Genomic DNA, 21,281 nt, shown 5'->3' on the forward strand with positions numbered 1-21,281 from the left:
TCTCCACTCTTGTACATACAGGAAGTCCTCATTCAGCTGATGCTCTGACATCCTGCATCAGGCCACCCCACACTACAGAAAGCCTCCTCAACCATGCCTGGCTCCGACAGCCCACATTGGGCTGGCTGCCTCAATGCTAGGATTCTCTCCTTACCCTGCTTGTGCTTGGACATCCTGTGTTGGGTCACTGCTTTTTACCCTCTTGTACAATCCATATGCCCCTCCCTTTAGCCTACTCAGTGTCTCTGACACTCATACCAGGCCACTCTTTTCCCACGAGGGGTGCCTTCTCACCCAGGCTGGGCTGTGACAAGGCACTCTGGACCACTGCAGACGCCCCACCTGCTGGCATAGATGCTCAAGTGCCTGGCTCCACCTAAAGGCTTTTTAGATAAAATTATTCAGGAAGGGAAAGAGCATAGAAGGGAAAAGAAGGAAAGGGAAAAGAAAGAAGGATAGTATGAAGAAGAGAAAGTGTTATCCTATTATTCTATCATTCTTTTGACAGGAATAAAGAAATAATAAAAGTCATAACATTTTAACAATGGAGAGTTATTGACTGAATTGGGACCATATGGAATGTGCTTTATCATATATATATGGACATAGATACAGATGTAGACACACATATGTATACACATACACAAAGAGAAGACTGAGTAAACCAAGGGTAAGACCAGTAGCCAGCACTCCTCTGCTCCATTTGAAATTACATTCAGTTTCAAGTCATGACTGTATGACTTGCTTTGACAATGAAATGTCGGTGGAAATGACATAAATCCCTTCTGGAGTGCTGATGCTTTTAAATCAGCAGACAGACTCTCCAACTATCTTCTTCCTCTGGCATGAGGACCTTGAAGTAGGTCTTAATATGGAAGTGTAACACTGAGACATTTTATGGAAGACAGACTGCCTTGGAGAGTTTCCCAAGACTGTGGCAAAATTCCCATGAGGAAGAAATAATTGTTCTGTTAAGTTACTGAACTTCTGGGCTGTCTGTTACTGCAGCACAAGGTAGTCTGTCCTTATTAGTACAAGAGGTTACACAATCTTCAGGACAATGTTTAATGGCGACATTCTGACTGAGATGAACAAAACTATAGGTTGCAGCATTTATTTTGTAAATCCAGATAAATATTTTGTACATGGACTTGTCCTGTAACTTATTTCACTAGAAAAATCACTTAATTTCATGTCTAAACACTCAATATATGATTTTGCTAATGTGATCTTTTCCCTCAAAGTTATCACAATAATGTTTTTATCTATAGAAAATTAAGAAAATTTATGACAAACATAAAATATTAATTCTTTGGGAATAGTAGAAAGATCTACTTTTGTGTAGAATTATAAAGGGTTATCTAATTGGCAGGGAAACATTTTAAGACTTCCTGCAATTATAGTTCCTAAATCATTTAAAAAACAACTCAGAGTTATGAAAGACTTATCCTGGAGGAAAAAAAAATTGTTTCAGTGTCCAGCAAATAATAGGTATTAAATAAATAGTTTTTGAAGCATATTCATTAAATATTTTACATACTATACCAGTTTTTGTAACTGTTATTAATAGAGAAAAATAGCAGAAGATTCCTCATTGACAGAGTTTCCTCTATGGTTTCCATTTAAAATTATGTTTTGAATTCGTGCCTTTATAATTTACTATATACACATCTATAATTTTCAAGCTTGGCTTGCTTATGATGCAGCTGCTGGACTTAATTAAAAATTATTGAAGTCCCACCCTTTCAAACTAAGTGGATGATACATACCAAAGAGCAATCATAAATTTCTGCCTTTAAAGCATTTCATGACCTTTCAGTGTGAGGCATCATGTCTATAGAAATAATGATCTGGTGAGTTCTGCAAGCATGGCAAAATCTCTGCCATGTGACTCACGGGGCGAAAAGTCACTCATTACTAGTCGCACAGCAAGTGTCTGCACAGTATAATGGATTTATAGGAAGCAGGGTGACCACAGATCTAATTTTAATGAAGCCAAAGACATAATCTGAGCTGATAGAGTTTGAAGTCTGAGTATAATCTATACAAGGTTAGAGTTAGTGTTTGACAACACAGGGAATGTAATTTTCTCTCTAAAAGGTTCTATTTTTTATTAAGTGCCATAGATACACCTTTTTTGGGTAGCAAATAGTTAAATTTATATTAAGGTGACAGGAAAAAAGTTATTAGGCACTTTAAATAAAATTTTCCCATAGGTTTAAATACGTTAAATTTTTCTCCTATGTCTTAAGGCCAAGGTAGTTACATTTTTGCATAGACATTGCATACAGATAGTAAGTTTGACCAAATAAGAATACTATCAGGTTTCTATCACTAAAGTGCTTCATCAACAGAAAAATAAAATAGGCAACTTAAAAATTCCTCCCAAACTGGGTATACGTAGAGAAACACACGCTTATTACAAAGAGAAATCATTATTTGTTAGCGCTAGATGTGAATGGGGAGAATAGTCATTCAGCTTGATAATATTTAAATAACATACGCCTATATTCTTGAGACAGAACATGCCTTATGTGACAGAACGTGACTTACTTCTCTGTTTTCCTTACTCTTGTGTTATTTCCCAGAATGACGAGATTAAGTACGACAGTATAGCACTCAGTCACAGGGAGGCGAAATTAGCATTTGGATATAAGCTTGAGAGACAATTACTAAGAGCCTTGCATTTCTCGGCAATAAAGCTTGCACAACAGAGGTATGAAAATATGACAAACATGCTTTATTCATCCAATAGGGTGAAGTGATTTAGGAGCAATATATTTTAAAAATAAAAACAATGTATGAGACTCCTGGATCTCAGAGCCTATGTTCAGAAACCTGAATGGTAGAAATTCCATGTCATTTTCAGTCAAGCAACAGCCATGGTGGTGTTTATCTTAAATAAACTTTATTATTGAACATAGATGCCTATTTTTGAGAAGGTAGGTGGTGATTTCAAAGGGAAAAACTATTGAAATAGAGACTACTAAAATAGAGAAAAAAAAATGAAACCTGACATTTGGAATTTTGGGAGCCATTTTCAGACCTTTTCACAGGTTTAACACTTTGAAGTGGAAAGAACTTGAATTATTAGGAGGAAGGAAAGGCAAATTAAGTTCACGGTTAAAAGTCTTTCCTCTTTTATTAAAGATCTATTTTTAAGATTAATTTTGGGGAACAGAAGCAAGCCGCCCAATACGTCAACAGATGTTAAATCTTGGTTTGCTGGATTTGTGGAAGTTGATTTTTTGTAGACCATCATCTTATTCAAACTAGACAAAGAAAAATGCATGCCAACGTCTGAAAGAAACCTGAGTCCCTTCTAAGCTAGTCCCTTACCTTCCTCACCCGCGTAGGCCAGAATGGACCGTGCTCGTATCTGTTTCCCTTCCGTGGTTTTCCCTGAGCAGGTGTGTGAGCAGGAGGACCACGTAGACCACGTGCTGAGCACACAGTCCTTGGGGCACGGGGCATCACAGGCAACAGGGATGGGAAAGATGGCATCTCTGCACAGCTGTCTGTCAACTTCTTCTCCTGGGAAAGACATCATCACCAACAGTCTATCATTTTTAAATAAATGTAAAATGAGCAATTGAAACCAGATGGGCACCCAGATAAATTAGATTATTTCCTTTTTGTTCTTAGTTAAAAACAAAGCCAAAAGAGCTTCTTTTATTCTTTTATTAAAATCAGAAGCTTTAGGTGTATAGATCAAACACATCACTGAAAGTATTTTTATGCTACAGATAATCGGCCCAATAAGTGATTTTTATACTTATAATATTTGGCTTGCAATAAGGAGCATCAATGAAATATGTTCCCGTCTTTATTTCAATATTGGAGATGAGCCATAATTTACAAATAACGACTTTATCCATAACATGTACCATATGTTTTCATGAACCAACTCATAGATATCTTTATTTGCAAACTCTCTCCTGTCTCCCAAAGAATTTATTTTTGTGTGATTGGAAACCTTTTTCTTTTGTTTAAAAAAACCAGTTTGTTGGTTGGAAATAGCCAAAAAACATAAATAATAGGATAGCATTATAAAACCACTGCTTAGGGCAGTCCCATTGAGTGAAGGGAAGATAAACGTCAAGGCAGGCAAGCGGCAGAAATAAGATGGTGTCACTCCATGCTTAAAACTCTTCAGTATATTCCCATTGCTCTTAAGATAAAGACCAGATTTCTTAAAAGTTTCTAAGACCTCAAATGACGTGGCTGTTTCCTTTCTAGCTTCATCTCACTCCACTCTCTCCCTTGCCCTCGAAGCTCTAGAGATCAGCACTCCTCCAGTATTTGTTGAATGAATGAAATGAGATGTACAAAAGATCAATGAGAAAGAAAATATTGTTATTGTTAATAAATACCAAAGATAGGCAAAAAAATTACAAATAAATGTGCAAAACAGAGTATTAAAAAAAGTCTGAACTCTGTGACGTAGCTGGCTAGTGTAGGGTGCTAATGAGGTCAATAGAACAGAGTAAAACAACATACAAACAAGTAAAAAAATCTGCTATTGTGCCACAGAATATAACTATAATTCTGAATGAATATATCAGAAATGTGTGCCTGGAGGCTTTAGGCATTCAGGTGAGAAAAGGTGACTAACAGCACCATTCTTCATTGTTTTAAGCAAACAACTCAAAGCTGTTTCTCACTGATGGAAGGTTAGGAGCATCATTTTAACATACTGTCCTTTATGCATATATTTGGAAAACAAGACAGAAAGTCAGAAGTCAATTGGAAATGCTCTAACATGTTAATAGCTACTAGTTTGCAGGGCTTTAAATCATTAGTCAAAATCAGAATTCAGTTGGAATGCACTCAGTGTTAATAGCCACTAGTTTTCAAGGCTTTGAATTATTAGACTTGCTCACCAGTAATAAGTAAGACTCACTAAAATGACAATGGAATCATCATCATATAATTCATTCTTCTTTAGTTACTCTGATCTGTGAGATCTCTTTTAATTCTGCTTTTATTGGCTTTAGGGTTTGGCTTACATCCCAGTAAGACAATATGGTAGACAGATTGTAGATATATAGGTTCCTAGGTAAAGCACAAAAATCATTATAATATAAGGCATTTAATATTTTGCAATTTACGTAATAATGCTGAGTCTTTTTCCTTCTAGACTTTTTCTCAGTGCAAGCAAGGACTAGCATGTGTCTTACCTCCTTCGCTGCTATCTTTTATTGTTCCATCTACTCTCTTTTTCACCTTAGTTTTCAATACTCTGTGTAAAGTAAGGCAAGTTTGGGGCTACAGTTTACAGTCAACCAGGAATTATAGTTTTATGTCTTCTCTAATAGTTACTTAATCATTTCTACTCAGAAAAATGTAATTCATTCTGCAGCAATTGAAAGTGTGCTACATGTGTGCTATCGGGTCAATTTGCATGCCATAAGTGATATACTTCTGTTTCTCGCAGTATAAACCAAAGGGATGTACAATTTTAACACTTCTTGCTTTTTAAGTGATTCTTTTTTCTTTCAACCTGTATCCCATACCTTCTGTTAGCTCCTTTTCATTCTTCATACTCTGCTTAGCTAGGCGTGTTTTTCTGTAGGCACATTCCTTCTAGAGGCAACCTTAACCCTCTATGGACTGTTAAGACCCACCTTGGATCCAACCTCGAAGATTTCTCTAGATTTCAGCCCTTATTGCATGCCTCCCAACTTTGCCAGGTGTGATCTTGCCCCTGTGTGCCCCTCCCATTGCTCTCGATTGTCCACCACTGCCTTATATCCAAATAAACACATTCCGTTCTAGCCCCAGTGGCTTTTTTCCCTTTCCTCCTACAGAACAATCTCATTATTGCCTCAGGGCCTTTGCATTCTCTCTGCACTTTGTATGAAAATTTCAGATCCTCACGCAGCAAACTGCTCCTCAACATTTAGGTTTCAGTTCAATTGCATGCTTCCTAGAGGAGCCTCAGTTAACCGTACGCAATCTCACAGTAACTTCATTTTCTTTTTGTTATAGTTTTAATTCCCACTAGAAACTATTTTAATTAATTGCTTTCATGTTTTTGTCTGATCTTTCCACTAGGTTAAAAGCCCAATGAGGGCATGATCCTTATCTGACTTGTTTGATATTTTATACTTTGAACCTAAAACAGTGTCTGGCACATAGTACACATTAAATAAGCTTCTGCTAAATGACTTAATGAATGAATTAATTTTAAGCTGTTGTGCCAGGAAACAGAATGTTAGACTAAAGAAATATGAATTGATGTACAGTATTTCTTAAATTGCCATGCATTCAAGTGCCCTAGGACTCTGCTAAAGTCTATCAGTGGACTGGCAGCATATGCATCACCTGGAATCTGCTAGAAATGCAGTCTCTCCCATCTCACCCATGGAATCATAACTTGCACTTTAAACAGATCCCCAAGTGATTTGCATGCACGTGAAATTTGAGAAGTATTGCTCTAGGATTTTTCTGCTTTTGTTCTCTTCTGGTTTGATTAGAACCAGACTGCCTCTCGAAAGAGCTGCTGTATAAACACATTCATCTGGATTTCGTACCTAACATCATTCGCTTCTCTCTGGGACCTCCCTTTATGCTTCTCTTTATATGGAGTATACTTGGATGAAAACATTCATTCAGTGAATAGTTACTGATTGCTCATCTTTTGTCAGGCACTGTGCTGTGAATATTGTATACATCATTTCAGCTAATTGTCACAATAACCTTTTTTTGGAGGTATAATTAACATGTAAAATTATATTAGTTTCAGGTGTACAACATAATGATTCAATATTTGTATATATTGTGAAATGATCATCACAATAAGTCTAATTAACATCCATTCTGACACACAGCTACAAAATTTTTTTTCTTCTGATGAGCACATTTAAGATCTACTCTCTTAGCAACTTTCGAATATACAATGCAATTATTATCTATGGTCACCAAGCTGTACATTACATCCCCATGACTTATTTATAACTGAAAGTTTATACCTTTCTCAACAACCTTCTGCCAAAGGTATTAATTTTTTTTTTCACTTTAAAGGAAGTTGAAGCTCAACAAGTTTAAGTTTACTTTCTCAAATAGCAGAAATTTGAATGAAAAAGCAGAGATTTGAATTGAGTTCTAACTAATTCTCCGACCTACTTTTTAACTGGTCTGGTGGTAAGGAGAACTGGAGATGCCAAGGAAGTTAACAGTTGATGGGCCTTTGTCAACAAAGAAGTCAAGAAACTGGCACTTTAAGTTATTTTTCAAGGTACAGTGATGCAAGGTGGCAGCCAAACACTGCCTCACATACAAAGAGCATGCATTGTTGACATGTCCAGAGTTACATATTTTGGCTTATTGCCATTGAAGAAACAGCAATAGATCTGTGAAAATATGGAATCCTTCAGATCTTTGACTTTGCTTTCAATGGATGCTTTAATCAACTCATCTAACTGACCACTAACTGGAACCCTAGGAGCTGTGCTCTTTTTAAGCTAAATCTCCAGCATTCCAGGCATAAGTCATCGGGGAAACATCAGGAAAAAAAGTTGCATCTATGGCTATTACAGGTAACTCTATATCTTGTCATCTCCAGCTACTTTCTGAGGCTGTTGCTTCTATCTTATTTTATATACAAAAAGTGACCCTGGAAATAAGATCTTTACTTATAAGAGCTCTAGAAAATAATTTTTTCCCTCTTTCTCACATTAAAACTTGTTTTTGATTGATAAACATTATTTTAATTAGATAAGAACTGTTTCGCATGACATTATTTCAGAGAATAGACAGCAGTAAATTAAACTTGCATATATCCAAATATCAGGTTAATTTATACTCTTTCCATATACAGAAGTGGGAATTTTGCTGCTTTGCACTTTGGAAATTCTATTTTTCCATATCACCTGCTCTACTCTTAGGAGATTTTCAACCACCATATGTCCCCATTACAGAACAATTTGAGACTTTGATTATCTGAGTGTGCATCCCAATAAATCTGGGCAGACACATCCGATTATCATTACAGTAAATGATACAGTTCTACAACTTACGCAGGCAAAGACCAATGCAACTTGTTTTTCTTTCTTTAGTCTTTCTGAGGACAATTTCCTAGCTACATTCTGAATGTGACGTCATAAACATTTACAATCCTCCTCACACTTGCCTTTGTGTATTAAACATACTATATTTTGGGGGCATGCATTGGCTAACATAAAAAGTTTCAAAGGACTGTTTTGCATTTATGAAACTTGTTTTTTCCCCCATGATGCTCTAGGCATTTTAACCAAACCTGCAAAAATGTATATTTTACGTGAAATGTAACAAGAAAGCAAATGAATGAATCATTGTCTACATATTACAACTTAAGTCTTACTTTGATACCTTAACTGAAGCATATCTGGTTTAAACTTATTTGTGATACCCTACACAGGAAGTTGAGGAAAAAAATGACAATGCTTAGGTTTATTTCTTTTTATGAACTCAAAACAGAATTAAATGCTTATGTTGAGGTCTCCCCATTTAACCTCTTTCTTCACAAATACAATTTTAAGAATGTTTTCAATAATTCATCATTTTAAACAACTTAAACATATATTTTGACATCTTCAAAGTAACTCCCCAATTTCCTCTTGTCTAGTCTATTTTCATGAACACCAACAAACTCTTTCATGAACTCTTCCAAAATATCTCCTTTCATTCTACTGTGTTTCCTATTATCAGGATAAGAGAATTGAACATCTGCTTGAATTAATTACACTAAAAATTTATGAAGATTTCCATAGAAATAAAATAAAATGAGAATTGAGATCAGAGGATAGACTTCTTTTTTCTTGGCAAAAGTATATACTGAAAGTTTATTGCATTCATTGTACTGGAGGTTAAATGTAAGGTAAAAGATAAACCTTGATTTATCAAGGTTTTTATAGTTTCAAGGTTTTTATAGTTTAGGAACTGAGTCAAGAACATAATGTCAATATGTTAAGTATTTTAATGTAAGGCATATATGTGTTTAGCACTATTCTCTAAATGTTCCTTGCATTATCCTGATTTCCTTTTAATCATAGAAATGTGTTGATTGTTATGGCTGATCTTTAACAGTCACAGTAGTACTATGTGCAATGTACCTCCAGAAGGCATTGCAAAATTGAAACTCATCAATGTAATGAAACTGAGAGAGAGGTAAGCAGAAAGAAGCAATTAAAGGAGACAGAAACCAGATACAGAGCCAAAATTTTTTTAAACACACTATTTAGAAAGTCTCTAGTATTGTCATTTGGGGATCAGATTTCTCTTGCCAGACCTACACAAACTCTACAGTAACCCTGAGAATTATTATTGAGTTGTTGATGTCTTTTGTATTCTTCATAAATTGTCTTAAAAATTCATTTTGGAGGAGTGACGTCAGCATTATGGTGGAGTGAGCTGTTCCCTTAGGCTCTCCCCTTAAGATACAACAAAAAGGACATTCAATAATCAACAGAAGACATCCACACAACACAATAGACTTCTGAGAGATCCATGCAGCCATATATCTGAAGATGGGGTGCTGGATGCCCTGGAAGGCAGTGGAAGGAGGTAAATGGATCTCCTCTCTCGCCCCAGCAGCAGCGATCTAGGGCATAGGACCACGCATAATGACTAGTGTTTGAGAGGAGAAGAGGGAAAATGCACCCCTCTGCAGGAAAGCTTTTGCTCTCAGAGTTGCTTCCCAGCCCATGTGAATGCTCCATACCAAGGCAGATAAGCCACTGTGGAGGTGCACCCACCAAGCTGAGCAGCTCAGGTGGGCCACCAGAGAGTGCAGAGCAGACCATCGGTGGGAAAGAAGACACCTCCTCCCCCATCCCACCTGGTGCACCAGCACAGCCAGTTGGACAGAGCAAGGGATCCCCACAAAGCAGTGGCAGCCAGACACAGAAAGTCTTACTGGTACAACTCCCAACGGATTGGCACAACTGCCAGGGGATGCTCAGAAAACACAGCTCGCCCCACCCCAGTGGTGACAGGTGGAATCTGTGACCAGATACTACCACTATGTGATGGCAAAAGTCCACCCCATCAAACACCATGAAGAAATACATTAACACTCCAGTCCAGAAGGAAAATGACAAGTATCTAGAAACCAATACTGAAGCCACAGAAATTTACAATCTAATGATAGAGAATTCAAAATGGTTATCATCAAGAAAGACAATGAGTTACAAGAAAACTCAGAAAGACAGTTCAATGAACACAGGAAAATTAATAAGCAGAGCAATTCTTCACAAAAGAGACTGAAACTCTAGAAAAAAAAACAAATAGAAATGTTGGAGATGAAAAGCGCATGATGAGATAAAAAATCATCTAGAATCCTTAAAAAACAGAGGACAGAATTAGCAATTTAGAGGACAGAAATATAGAAATGCTTCAGGTGGAGGAGGAGACAGAATTAAGACTAAAAAGAAATGAAGAAATTCTCTGAGAAATATTCAATTCAATTAGGAACTGCAACATAAGGGTTATAGATATTCCAGAGGGAGAAGAGGGGGAGAAAGGAGTAGAGAGCTTGTTCAAAGAAATAATAGCTGAGAACTTCCCAAACCTGGGGAAGGAGGTGGAATTACAAGCAAATGAAGCCTACAGAACTTTAATTACATCAGTGTAAAAAGACCTTCTCCAACACATCTGTTAGTAAAACTGGCAGAAGTCAATGACCAAGAAAAAATATTAAGGGCAGCAAGGCAGCAGAAAATAACCTACAAAGGAACCCCTATCAGGCTTTCACCAGATTTCTCAGCAGAAACCTTAAAGGCTAGGACAGAGTGAAATCATATATTCAAATATTGAAAGACAAAAACTTTAATACTCCATCCAGTGAAACTATCCTTCAGATACGATGGAGAAATAAAACCTTTCCCAGATAAACAAAAGCTCAGAGAGTTCATCACCACAAGACACCTCTATAAGAAATGATTAAGAAGACCCTCATACTTGAAAAAAAGAAAGGGTTTACAAAGCCTTGAGCAAGGAGATAAACAGATAGACAAAATCAGAAAATTACAGCTCTCTATCAGAACAGGTTAGCAAACACTTAATTACAACATTAAAAATAAAGGTAAGGAAAGCATCAAAAATAACTATAACCACTTCATTTTAATCACAAACTCACAATACAAAATGAAATAAGTTGTGACAACAATAACTTCGATGGAGAAGAGTAAAGAGATTAATCCTGCTTAGGCTAATGGAGACAAGATGCTATCAGAAAATGGACTATCTCATCTATGAGATCTTCTATATAAACCTCACAGTAACCACTAAACAAAAAACCAGAATATGGACACAAATGATAAACAAAAGGAAAACTGAGAAAACCATCACAGAAAATCAGCAAACTGAATTGGCAGTTGGAAATACACTGGATGAGAAACAAGGGCAATACAGAACAACTGGAAAACAAGAGATAAAATGGCAGTATTCAGCCCTCATATATCAATAATCACTCTAAATGTAAGTAGATTGAATTCTCCAATCAAAAGACGCAGGGTGGTGGGATGGATTACAAAACAAGACCCAACAATATACTGCCTCCAAAAAACACATCTCAGCTCTAAAGACAAACACAGGCTCACAGTGAAGGTATGGAAGATGATACTCCAAGCTAATGGCAAACAAAAGAAAACAGGTATTTCCATACTTAGAGAAAGTAGACTTCAAGATAAAAAAGGCAATGAGAGACAAAGAGGGGCAGTACGTAATGGTCAAAGGGACACTCCACCAATAAAACATAACACTTATAAATATATATGCACCTAACACAGGAGCACCAAAGTATATGAAGCAACTATTAACAGACCTAAATGGGGAAATTAATAGCAACACAATAATAAGAGGGGACCTCAACACCCCACTTACATCAATGGATAGACCATCTAGACAGAAAGTCAACAAGGAAATAGTGGGATTAAATGAAAAACTAGACCAGATGGACTTAATAGATATACATAGAACACTCCATTCCAAATCAGCAGAATACACAGTCTTCTCAAGTGCACATGGAACATTCTCAAAGAAGACCATATGTTGGGAAACAAGGCAAGCCTCAACAAATTTAAGACGATTGAAATCATATCAAGCATCTTTTCCACCACAATACTATGAGACTAGAAATCAACTACAAGAAAAAAGCTGGGAAAGTCACAAATATGTGGAGACTACATGACATGCTACTGAACAACCAGTGGATCAATGAAGAAATCAAAGGAGAAATCAAAAAATATCTGGAGACAAATGAAATGAAAATACATCATACCAACTCATATGGGATGCAGCAAAAGCGGTCCTAAGAAGGAGATTCAAGCAAGGAGGGCCCACCTTAACAAGAAAAATCTCAAAATAGAAATCTTAAACTACACCTAGCAGAACTAGAAAAAGAAGAGCTAACAAAGCCTCAAGTCAGCAGAAAGAAGGAAATAAAAATTAGAGCAGAAATAAATGAAAAACAGTAGAAAGGATCAATGAAACTAAGAGCTGGTTCTTTGAGAAGATAAACAAAATTGACAAACCCTTAGTCAGACTCACCAATAAAAGAGTTCTCTCAAATAAATACAATTAGAAATGAAAGAGAAGAAATTACAATAGATACCACAGAAATACAAAGGAGTCTAAGAGACTACTATGAAAAACTATATGCCAACAAATCGGACAATCCAGAAGAAATGGATAAATTCTTACTTATACAGCCTCCAAAACTGAATCAAGAAGAAATAGAGAATCTGAATAGACCAATCACAAGCGAAGAGACTGAAACAGTAATAAAAGATCTCCCAAAAAATAAAAGTCAAGGACCAGAAAGGGAGTTGGGAGGGTGGGCATAAGAGATAAAGGGGCACATAGATATGGTGACTGACAAACAATAATGTACACCTGAAATTTGACAATGCTATAAACTATTATGACCTCAACAAAACAATTTTTAAAAAATTCATTTTGACTTTTGATATTGAAAGTCATTATTTACATATTTACTTACTTATTGAAAACCAATATAAATACAAAAAAGAATTGAGATGGGAAAAGAATGGAGTCTCATATTTGCCTGCATCTTTCTAGAAAGCATTTTCATATAATCATCTTATCTGCCTTTCATAAGATATGTAGGGCCAGTATCACACTCTCAGCTTATTGAAGTAAAAGACCCTGAATTGAGTCTTATAACCCTTTTTCATTCCCCTTCTTGAAGAGAAGCTACACATCTCTTCATCTTAACTGGAAAGTTTCCAAATCATTTTTAATCCCTGCTCTCCCTCTGCCATCACATCCAGACAGTGACTTTGCTTTATTCAATGTACAAAGTAACTCCTGACCCCATGTTCTCTTCCAGACTGTTGCACAGTTTCCTCTGGTCTCCTGCTGTCTCCCATTTCCCCTGCAGCTCATCATCCATTCTGACCCCAAGGGTGTACTTCTAAAATGTGAATATGGGCATCACAGTCTCCCCAGTACCTATCAGCTGAAGGCCAAATTCCTTACTAGAGCATAGAAAATCCTCATCTTCTGTCATTGCCTCACATTTTCCCTACATTCTATCCATAGAAAGCTATTTGCTTTTCCATGAACTGAGAGGTTGCTTTCTGCCTCCTCTGCCATTTGGTGTACACTGTTCTCCATGCCTGCCTGCCCCGTCCTCTTACCAAGTCATCCTTTAGGACTGGGTTTTCTTCCTCTGTGAACCTTCTCTGACTTTGTCAAATTGCCCAGATGGAGTTGTGCTCTACCCTCTCTGTTCCCACAGCAGTGTAGACATATCACCTTTAAGACTTTTTATAATTGTCTGTTGACTCACCTTTAACTGCCACGGCCTATGAGAACCTTCTGGCCAGCGATTTTGTCTTATTCAACATCTTTATATCTGAAGTCCTTGGTTCAGTTATTGTCAAAATTTAAGTTTTGCAGTAAATGTTTGTTGGATGAGGGAAAACATGGATAGGAAATTCCAGGATATACATTACTTTTCTGAAAAAGTTCCTGGTGTTTATACATTTCCAATTGTTAGTTTACTAAAACCTGACCAAGATGGTCTAACGTTACCCTCAGCTTGAGTAAACTTTAGACAGGTTTCTTCCTAACTCTAGGCTCCTGACCTCCCTTTTCTTAGAGCATTTATTTTAGAAAACTTGCAATTGTAAATTATTTTTCTGCACCTTTGAAATTTATGTACATCTTCTCCTAGCCTCTTGCTAGTCTTACAATCTAGGAAATGTCTTTCTCGAGGAATTGGGAACCATCTCTTTGACATGGAAACATTAAAGGGGATAGTGCCCTGATCTTCCAGTCTCTCTAGGACAGCAGGTGCCTAACTTTTTTCAATGGGCACCAATTAGCAAACACAGATGATCTGATAACAGAAAAAAACATTTGCAAGCTCAGGAGTAACTCAATGTGCTCAACACATCCCATTGATCAATCTCGCCCCCAAAGTCTTCCAGTGTTTTTCCACTAGCTCACCCCGGTGCTTAAAAAATATTCTCGCCTTTTGTTTCTGTGGAGTTGATTTCGGTTTCTGTTGTAATAGTCTACAATAGTCTTCCTTGCTTGTGTAACTTTGTTTGGTGCAATTTTTACTTTGACAACCAATTTATAACATGAATATAACCTTTAGCTTCACTTTCTCTTTTTATTTTTCTTTCCTTTTTGGTAAGGAAGATTAGCCCAAGCTACCATCTGCCACCAATCCTCCTCATTTTGCTGAGGAAGATTGGCCCTGAGCTAACATCTGTGCCCATCTTCCTCTATTTTATATGTGGGATGCCTGCCACGGCATGGCTTGATGAGTAGGTCCACACCCGGGATCCAAATCTGCGAATCCCAGGCTGCCAAAGCAGAGCTTGTGAACTTAATCACTATGCCACTGGGCTGGCCCCTCTTTTCTTCTTTTAATCTACATATTTACTCATTGACATTTAATATGAGTCAATCTCATATTAAAATCTTTAAGCAAGCTAGGGTCTTTATACTAAGACATAATTATTTTCAGGATTTTCCTCCTTTTTCATCACCTTCTTCAAATGCTTTGCATTCTCACTAAGTTTAATTTTTACGTTTCCACTATGCTCTCTTCCCTGTCACCTATCTTTGTTTTGCTATCTCAAGTCTCCATGGTTTCATCCCTTCATGATCCTGGCAAAATGAATCAGGTGACCCTGAGGCAGAGAGCTTCCTCCCTTCTCCCAGTGGCATCCACTTTCCAACACCAGGCCCTGATGTAGTTAATAATACAACTTTTAACTTAATTTTCTTTTTTTAAAAAAAGATTGGCACCTGAGCTAACAACTGTTGCCATTTTTTTTTTTCCTGCTTTTTCTCCCAAAACCCCCCAGTATATAGTTGTATATTTTAGTTGTGGGTGCTTCTAGTTGTGGCATGCAGGACACCGCCTCAACATGGTCTGATGAGCTGTGCCATCTCCGCGCCCAGGATCTGAACCGGCGAAACCCTGGGCCGCCGAAGCAGAGCATGCAAACTTAACCACTCGGCCATGGGGGCAGCTCCCTTAACTTCATTTTTGAGATGAAACCCATTCTAACAAAGTGTAGTAAATAGCACGACTTGTTATAAATAAATGATGAAGATTTAGGGCTAAATCCAACCATACCTTTGCATTTTCTTGCTTCATTGAATTTAAGGCATTTGTGGTGTAAACTGCCCACTTCGTGAGCAAGGCATTAGGCAAACAATCTTTATTTCTACATCCATCACTTCCTCTCCTAGTTAATGCTGGTTAAAGATTTCACTCGAGGTTAGGTACAAAAAAAGGATGTACTTATACTCTGTAAAGTTTGACACAGGGCCCGTGACTTCTGCCCCTGTTTGTCACCTATGATGGCACATTTGTTATGCATGTTCTCTGTGTGTTTAACATGCTATGGGTAGAACTGAAAGCACATATGTTTTGGAATAAAGGTGTGAGAGGTTTTCTTTACTTCATTTAACTGAAATTAATACTTCATTTTTATGCCCTTTCCCATTATCCTTTTGTTTGTTTGCCTGAAAGTCTCAGACTATCCTGTTTTGTTTATTTTCAGTGACTAAAACACAAACTGACCATGTTTATAAAATTCTAGAAAATTCAAATAATAACTTTATCTCTGGCATTATTTGAGATTAAACAAAGTTTTATTCATTCTTATTTCCGCAGATTTGTTTATTTCACATTTTCACTCTTGAATAGCTTTCTTGTGACTTCATTCTTCTTAATTGTTCTTGGGTTTGAAATGATCTACAATGTTAATTTCATCTCCTCCCAATTTACTTTTTTATCAACTAGAAGTCAAATTGCCCTGGTTCAAATTCTAGCTTTACTATTTAACAACTATGTGCCCTTTAGAAAATTATTTAACTCTTCTAAGATTCAGTTTCCCAAGCTGCAAAATGGAAGCTCATAATAGTTCTTATCTTATGGTGCTCTTATGCATATTAAGTGAGAAGAAATTTTTTAATGAAGTGCCCAGCTCAGTGTCCGGCATGCAATTGAAAAACGTTACCTATTACAACAATACCATGCCTATTTCACCGCCTTCCGTCAGTGGAGGAGTTGACCATCCCTCCTACACCACTATGGGAATGGATCTGCTCCATTCTAAACATTGCTGTCTTTCAATCAACTTGAATTAATGTGCTTAACATTTTTTACTAATTCAACTTATAGGTGGGCTTGCAGAAAGGCATTAATAAATACCATTGCACTAGACTTATAGTATAAGCTTGATCATTCAGTAGTTTTGTATTTTTCTTTTTGTTAAAGTGTTAAGGTTGTGAGGAAATACAGAAACCCCAGGAAAAGCCAATTTATGTAATTATGACTATTAAATGTTATAGTTCACATTTTGAAAATTCTTTAAGGTTATGTTGTAAATATCTTTTGGGCCTCAATCAAAAAATTTAATGATAATACTAAAGAATATTTAACTCACAGCGATAAGCAGAAGTACCAAGACATGTAGCATCGTGTAATGCTCCGTTTGTCCCCTTTCTCTCTACAGAATAAATAATTTACACTGACTTTTAAAAACTGTAAATTAAACGGCTGGACACAGCTACTTTTAGTCATCAAACCTCTCAGGCATCTTCTAGACAAGAAGAAGAAAAGCTGCTGGAAGTGCTATGACGTAGTTACAGTGAATTGTATTACAGTACTGTGACAGAAGTTATGGTACTAAATGAAGGAAATTATGTATTAGGGTCATTTTGAAGAGTCAACATAATCAAGCAAATAGTCACATTCATTATCTATTGGTTGGATTAAACTTTAAAAATGTATGTAAATAGACAGTTCCACCTCAAGTATTTCAATAGAATGTCATTTACTGTTGTGACGAAGTACACCTCCTGTGTTGATTTCCCCAGCCTCAGCCTCCATCACATCAGGCATCATGTGGGTTCTAGCCCAGTCAGTCCCTCATGGAAACTTGCAGGGCTCTCGTCCTAGGAGTGGCTTTTCCTTTTGTTTGGTTCTTTATTTTTTCAGGTCTTGGTTACCTCACATTCTTTCTCTGAGGGAGTCTCACATTTCCAATCTCTCCTGCAAATGATCAACCACATAGTCTGCTAGCTACACTGCTAATGACTGCGTTACACCTGAAATGACTCCCTGTAGGTCTCCAGACCAAGCATGCATTCATGTCTGTTGTGTTATAAGACATTCCACCATCGGCCCTCACTTGATATACCCTGTCTAGCAAGTCCATTTCCCACGCTCTGGGTATAGTTGTGACAACACTAGGCTCAGGGGACCCCATTGTCTGGAAAAGGATGACTCCACACCTTTATCAACTCTTTAGGACTAAAACCAATACCAATTTTAAATTTTCTTGTTTAAAATAATTTTTACCATCTCTCTTTCTGCACTCCTACACTTTGGGATCTCTTTCACATTCACATAAATAAAAAGAAAGTATAGTTATTCTACAGATAGTTATTACAAGATCACAATGTGCAAACAAGTCTACAGGGTAGTGGAAAATTATTAAAAAAATTTAAATAGACTTTTATCTGACTTTGGAATATTGCCAGGATTAAGAAGACCAAATGACTTAGAGATATGTTTATATCACATAAAAACATGCACATTAAACCTAGTGTAAAATTTTGGCTCACTGATAGATACTGTGGATTGATGGGATGATTAGAGATGGCACAGTTTATAAAGGGAGACATTTTGAAAGCAGTGAAATTTGAACAGAGTTTTGAGGGAATGAAAGCTAAGTGATTGGAAATGAGGAAGCAAGAGCAGTAAAATACAGCAGATTGGTCTACGTGAGAAGACTCTGAAGGAAAATCTAAGTCAAAGAATTAATCCTCACCACTGAACTTTTCCAAGATCCTCCACTCCGTCCTCTGAAGACCCCCATGCAGAAACACTGACAGTCTGGACCACAAAGACTAGGCTGAGAGCTACAGCTAAGTCACAGTCTGCCCCTTTAATCTCCATAGTTGTAGTGGAATGTCTGCTATCAAATCAGAGGAAAAAAATCCTAGAGAAAATGAAGTTTTCAATGATGGGGGAAGTGTTATCCTATTAATTGGTCTGAAAGCTGTTCACTTTCTCATTGAAAACCATGAACATGTTAGGAACTCCCAGCCCATTTCATCAACAGTTAACATTTATAAAAAGTTGCTCAGGGATATCTCAGAGTTAATAACAACCATAAGAGTTTGTAAAAAAAATGCATGCAGTTGATAGAGAAAGAGCATCATCAGCTCAGCAACTGAAGTAGAATGTCTCTGTTAAAATCAAACTAAACCATGATTAATGAAGAGCTGCAGAAAGAAAACCTGAGAGTTTTATAAAACATTCATATCCGTACTGACAAAGAAGGAGTTGGTTAGTCTGAGATGGGCCAAAATGGAACTCAGGAACCAGTCAACATATGTCAAAATGAAAGGACAATAAGAACAAGGATCCTGGAAAAGATAGAAAAATTACTCTAGCTCACAGTTTTCCAAAACTAGCGGAAGGTTTCTAAATATTCCTACTATCAGGTCCTGTCAGAGAACTACTCAATTGGATCTGCAAAGCAAGATCTTAGAAATATTCACTTAAAAAAAGATCACTAATATTTCCATCATATCATATAATTGCCAATTCTTTTTTTGTAGTGAGGCCATTTAAGATCTACTCTCAGCAATTTTCATGTGTATAGCACAGTACTGTTATCTATAATCACAATGCTGTGCATTAGCTCCCCAAAACTTACTCATCTTCTAATTGGAAACTTGTACTTTTTGTTCAACATCTCTACATTTCCCTCACTCCTCAGCCCCTAGTCTCTGTTTCTACAAATCCTGCTTTTTTAGATTCCACATATAAGTGAGATCATATAGTATTTATCTTCCTCTGTCTAACATTTCACTTAGCATAATGCTAACACTATCGTGTTAATCATATTTTAATATATAAGTGTTCAAATAAACACTTTGTACACCTTAAGTTACACAATGTTATAGGTCAATTATATCTCAATATAGTTGGGGGAAAAATCCCTAAAGGAGGCTGATACATCAGTGTTTGGAAGCTAGCCTGTCTACTCATTCCTGATTAAATGCCAGCGTGTAGGAAGGAAGGGTTAATGGTTCAAACCATATTTCCATAGTCATATTTTTGACTAGCATTTATGTATACATACTTAATTAAAAGTAAATAATGTTGGTTCACTGTACCATCTTAATTTATCTCAAATAACTCCTTTTTGTTGTTCATTTCAAGCCCTGAGTTGAAGCAATGATTTAGGTATTTTAAGGTGACAAAAGTATATCAGAGTGGGCTTTTTTTTTACTTCATAGTTTTCTGTGAACAAAGTAATGAAGTTTTACAGTAGTGGTTTCCTAATAGGGACATTTGGGGGTAATATCTAGTTTATAAGGTACTTAGATGAGTGTTAGGAGGACTACTTAATCCTGAATCAATAAAATTCAATTGCTGCTCTGAAGGAACACACACACATTTATATGAATCCACATATAATATGATTTGACCCAAATCTAAAAGCAAGTATAGGTATACATTAACAGGAATTTTGCTCTTATAGGAGAGAGTAAATATTTTCTAAAATTGAAAAGTAACTAGATTAGGCTAAAGACACTATACAATTTTGTCTCGTAAATATGGTGCTAATATTCAGTTGGTAGGTGCTGGCTTGTACAGGAAAGGCACACTGAAGTTAAAGACAAATTAATTGTTCAAGGCATCTGTTCAGATTGGTCAGTGCTTGTGCCTTGGTCAGTGACTATTTTCTTAAATATTATGAATAAAACTCCTGCGTGTAATGAATAATTTAGGTATAAATCTTGTTCTCTTAATTCCCAGTGTTCTCATTATAATTTCAAAAGAAAACAAAGTAAAACAAAAAAACCCATGCAATTGAACTCAAGAGTTTTAAACTTCTCCCCCATCTAAATCTACCTATGACTGCAATTCAAGGTAAGAGGACCTAACATATTTCTTTCATGTTCCTTTTCTGTTTAAAACATGTAATAGTTTCACACTGATTATTATACCCTGGATGAAGGGAAAGGAAATAACACTTTTGAGCACCTACTATGTGCGAAGCAAATAGTCATCATGGCAATTCAGGAGGTAAATACTTTTTAAAATCACTTTTTATAGCATTTGAAACAGAGAATCAATCTTTTTCCCTTGCCCCAAGTCATTAGCTACTTAGTGGCAGAGGCAGGATTTCAAGCCCACATTCCTGGACTCCAAAGCTCATATTCTCCACATCAGGACATGATAAATTCTAGACACAAACATCTGATAGACACTTGATTAAAAATTGGTAAAAGAAATAAGTTTATATTTTATCTAAGTCTATATAGTACAGCATTTTCCAAAACACACTTTTATTTTTCTTCCAGAGCATAATCTACCCTTAAAATGTACCAGTTCAATGTAGCATATTACAATCTGGGAATCATCAATAGCATAACTTTGGGAAATGGAACCACAGTACAGATACAACTTTTATAAATGGATGTTTAATTTCTTTGGGGGTTTATCCTCTATGGAGTGTAATTGTTTCTGACATTTTGCTAAAGCTTTTATGAGCAACTTGACCTTCAATACATTTCTCTTTTCAAGCGTGTAGCTTGATAAATTGTGAGAAACAGTATATTCAGGAGGAGAGTTTAAAAAACAAAACAAAACAGAACAATGAAAATAACTCTGGCTTACAAGGCAACGTTTTTTCAGACAAAATTTTATCTGATGTATAATTTCACCTTTTGATTTATTTTTAACATCTTTCATTTATAAGCTGTTTTACATTGTACTTTCA

The 21,281-nt window shown here is 36.5% G+C and overlaps 1 protein-coding gene across 1 annotated transcript in view; it reads right to left on the reverse strand.

The window, feature by feature from the left end:
* Nucleotides 1-21,281, reverse strand: part of THSD7A (thrombospondin type 1 domain containing 7A) — a 661,869-nt gene that overhangs the window by 88,294 nt on the left and 552,294 nt on the right. Inside the window, exon 10 of the mRNA XM_014838058.3 lies at nt 3,340-3,534. Coding sequence (XP_014693544.3) covers nt 3,340-3,534 — 195 coding nt within the window. The remainder of the gene's footprint in view (nt 1-3,339; nt 3,535-21,281) is intronic.

The sequence above is a fragment of the Equus asinus genome, chromosome 1, assembly GCF_041296235.1.
Source record: "Equus asinus isolate D_3611 breed Donkey chromosome 1, EquAss-T2T_v2, whole genome shotgun sequence".
In the NCBI taxonomy this organism is placed as follows: domain Eukaryota; kingdom Metazoa; phylum Chordata; class Mammalia; order Perissodactyla; family Equidae; genus Equus; species Equus asinus.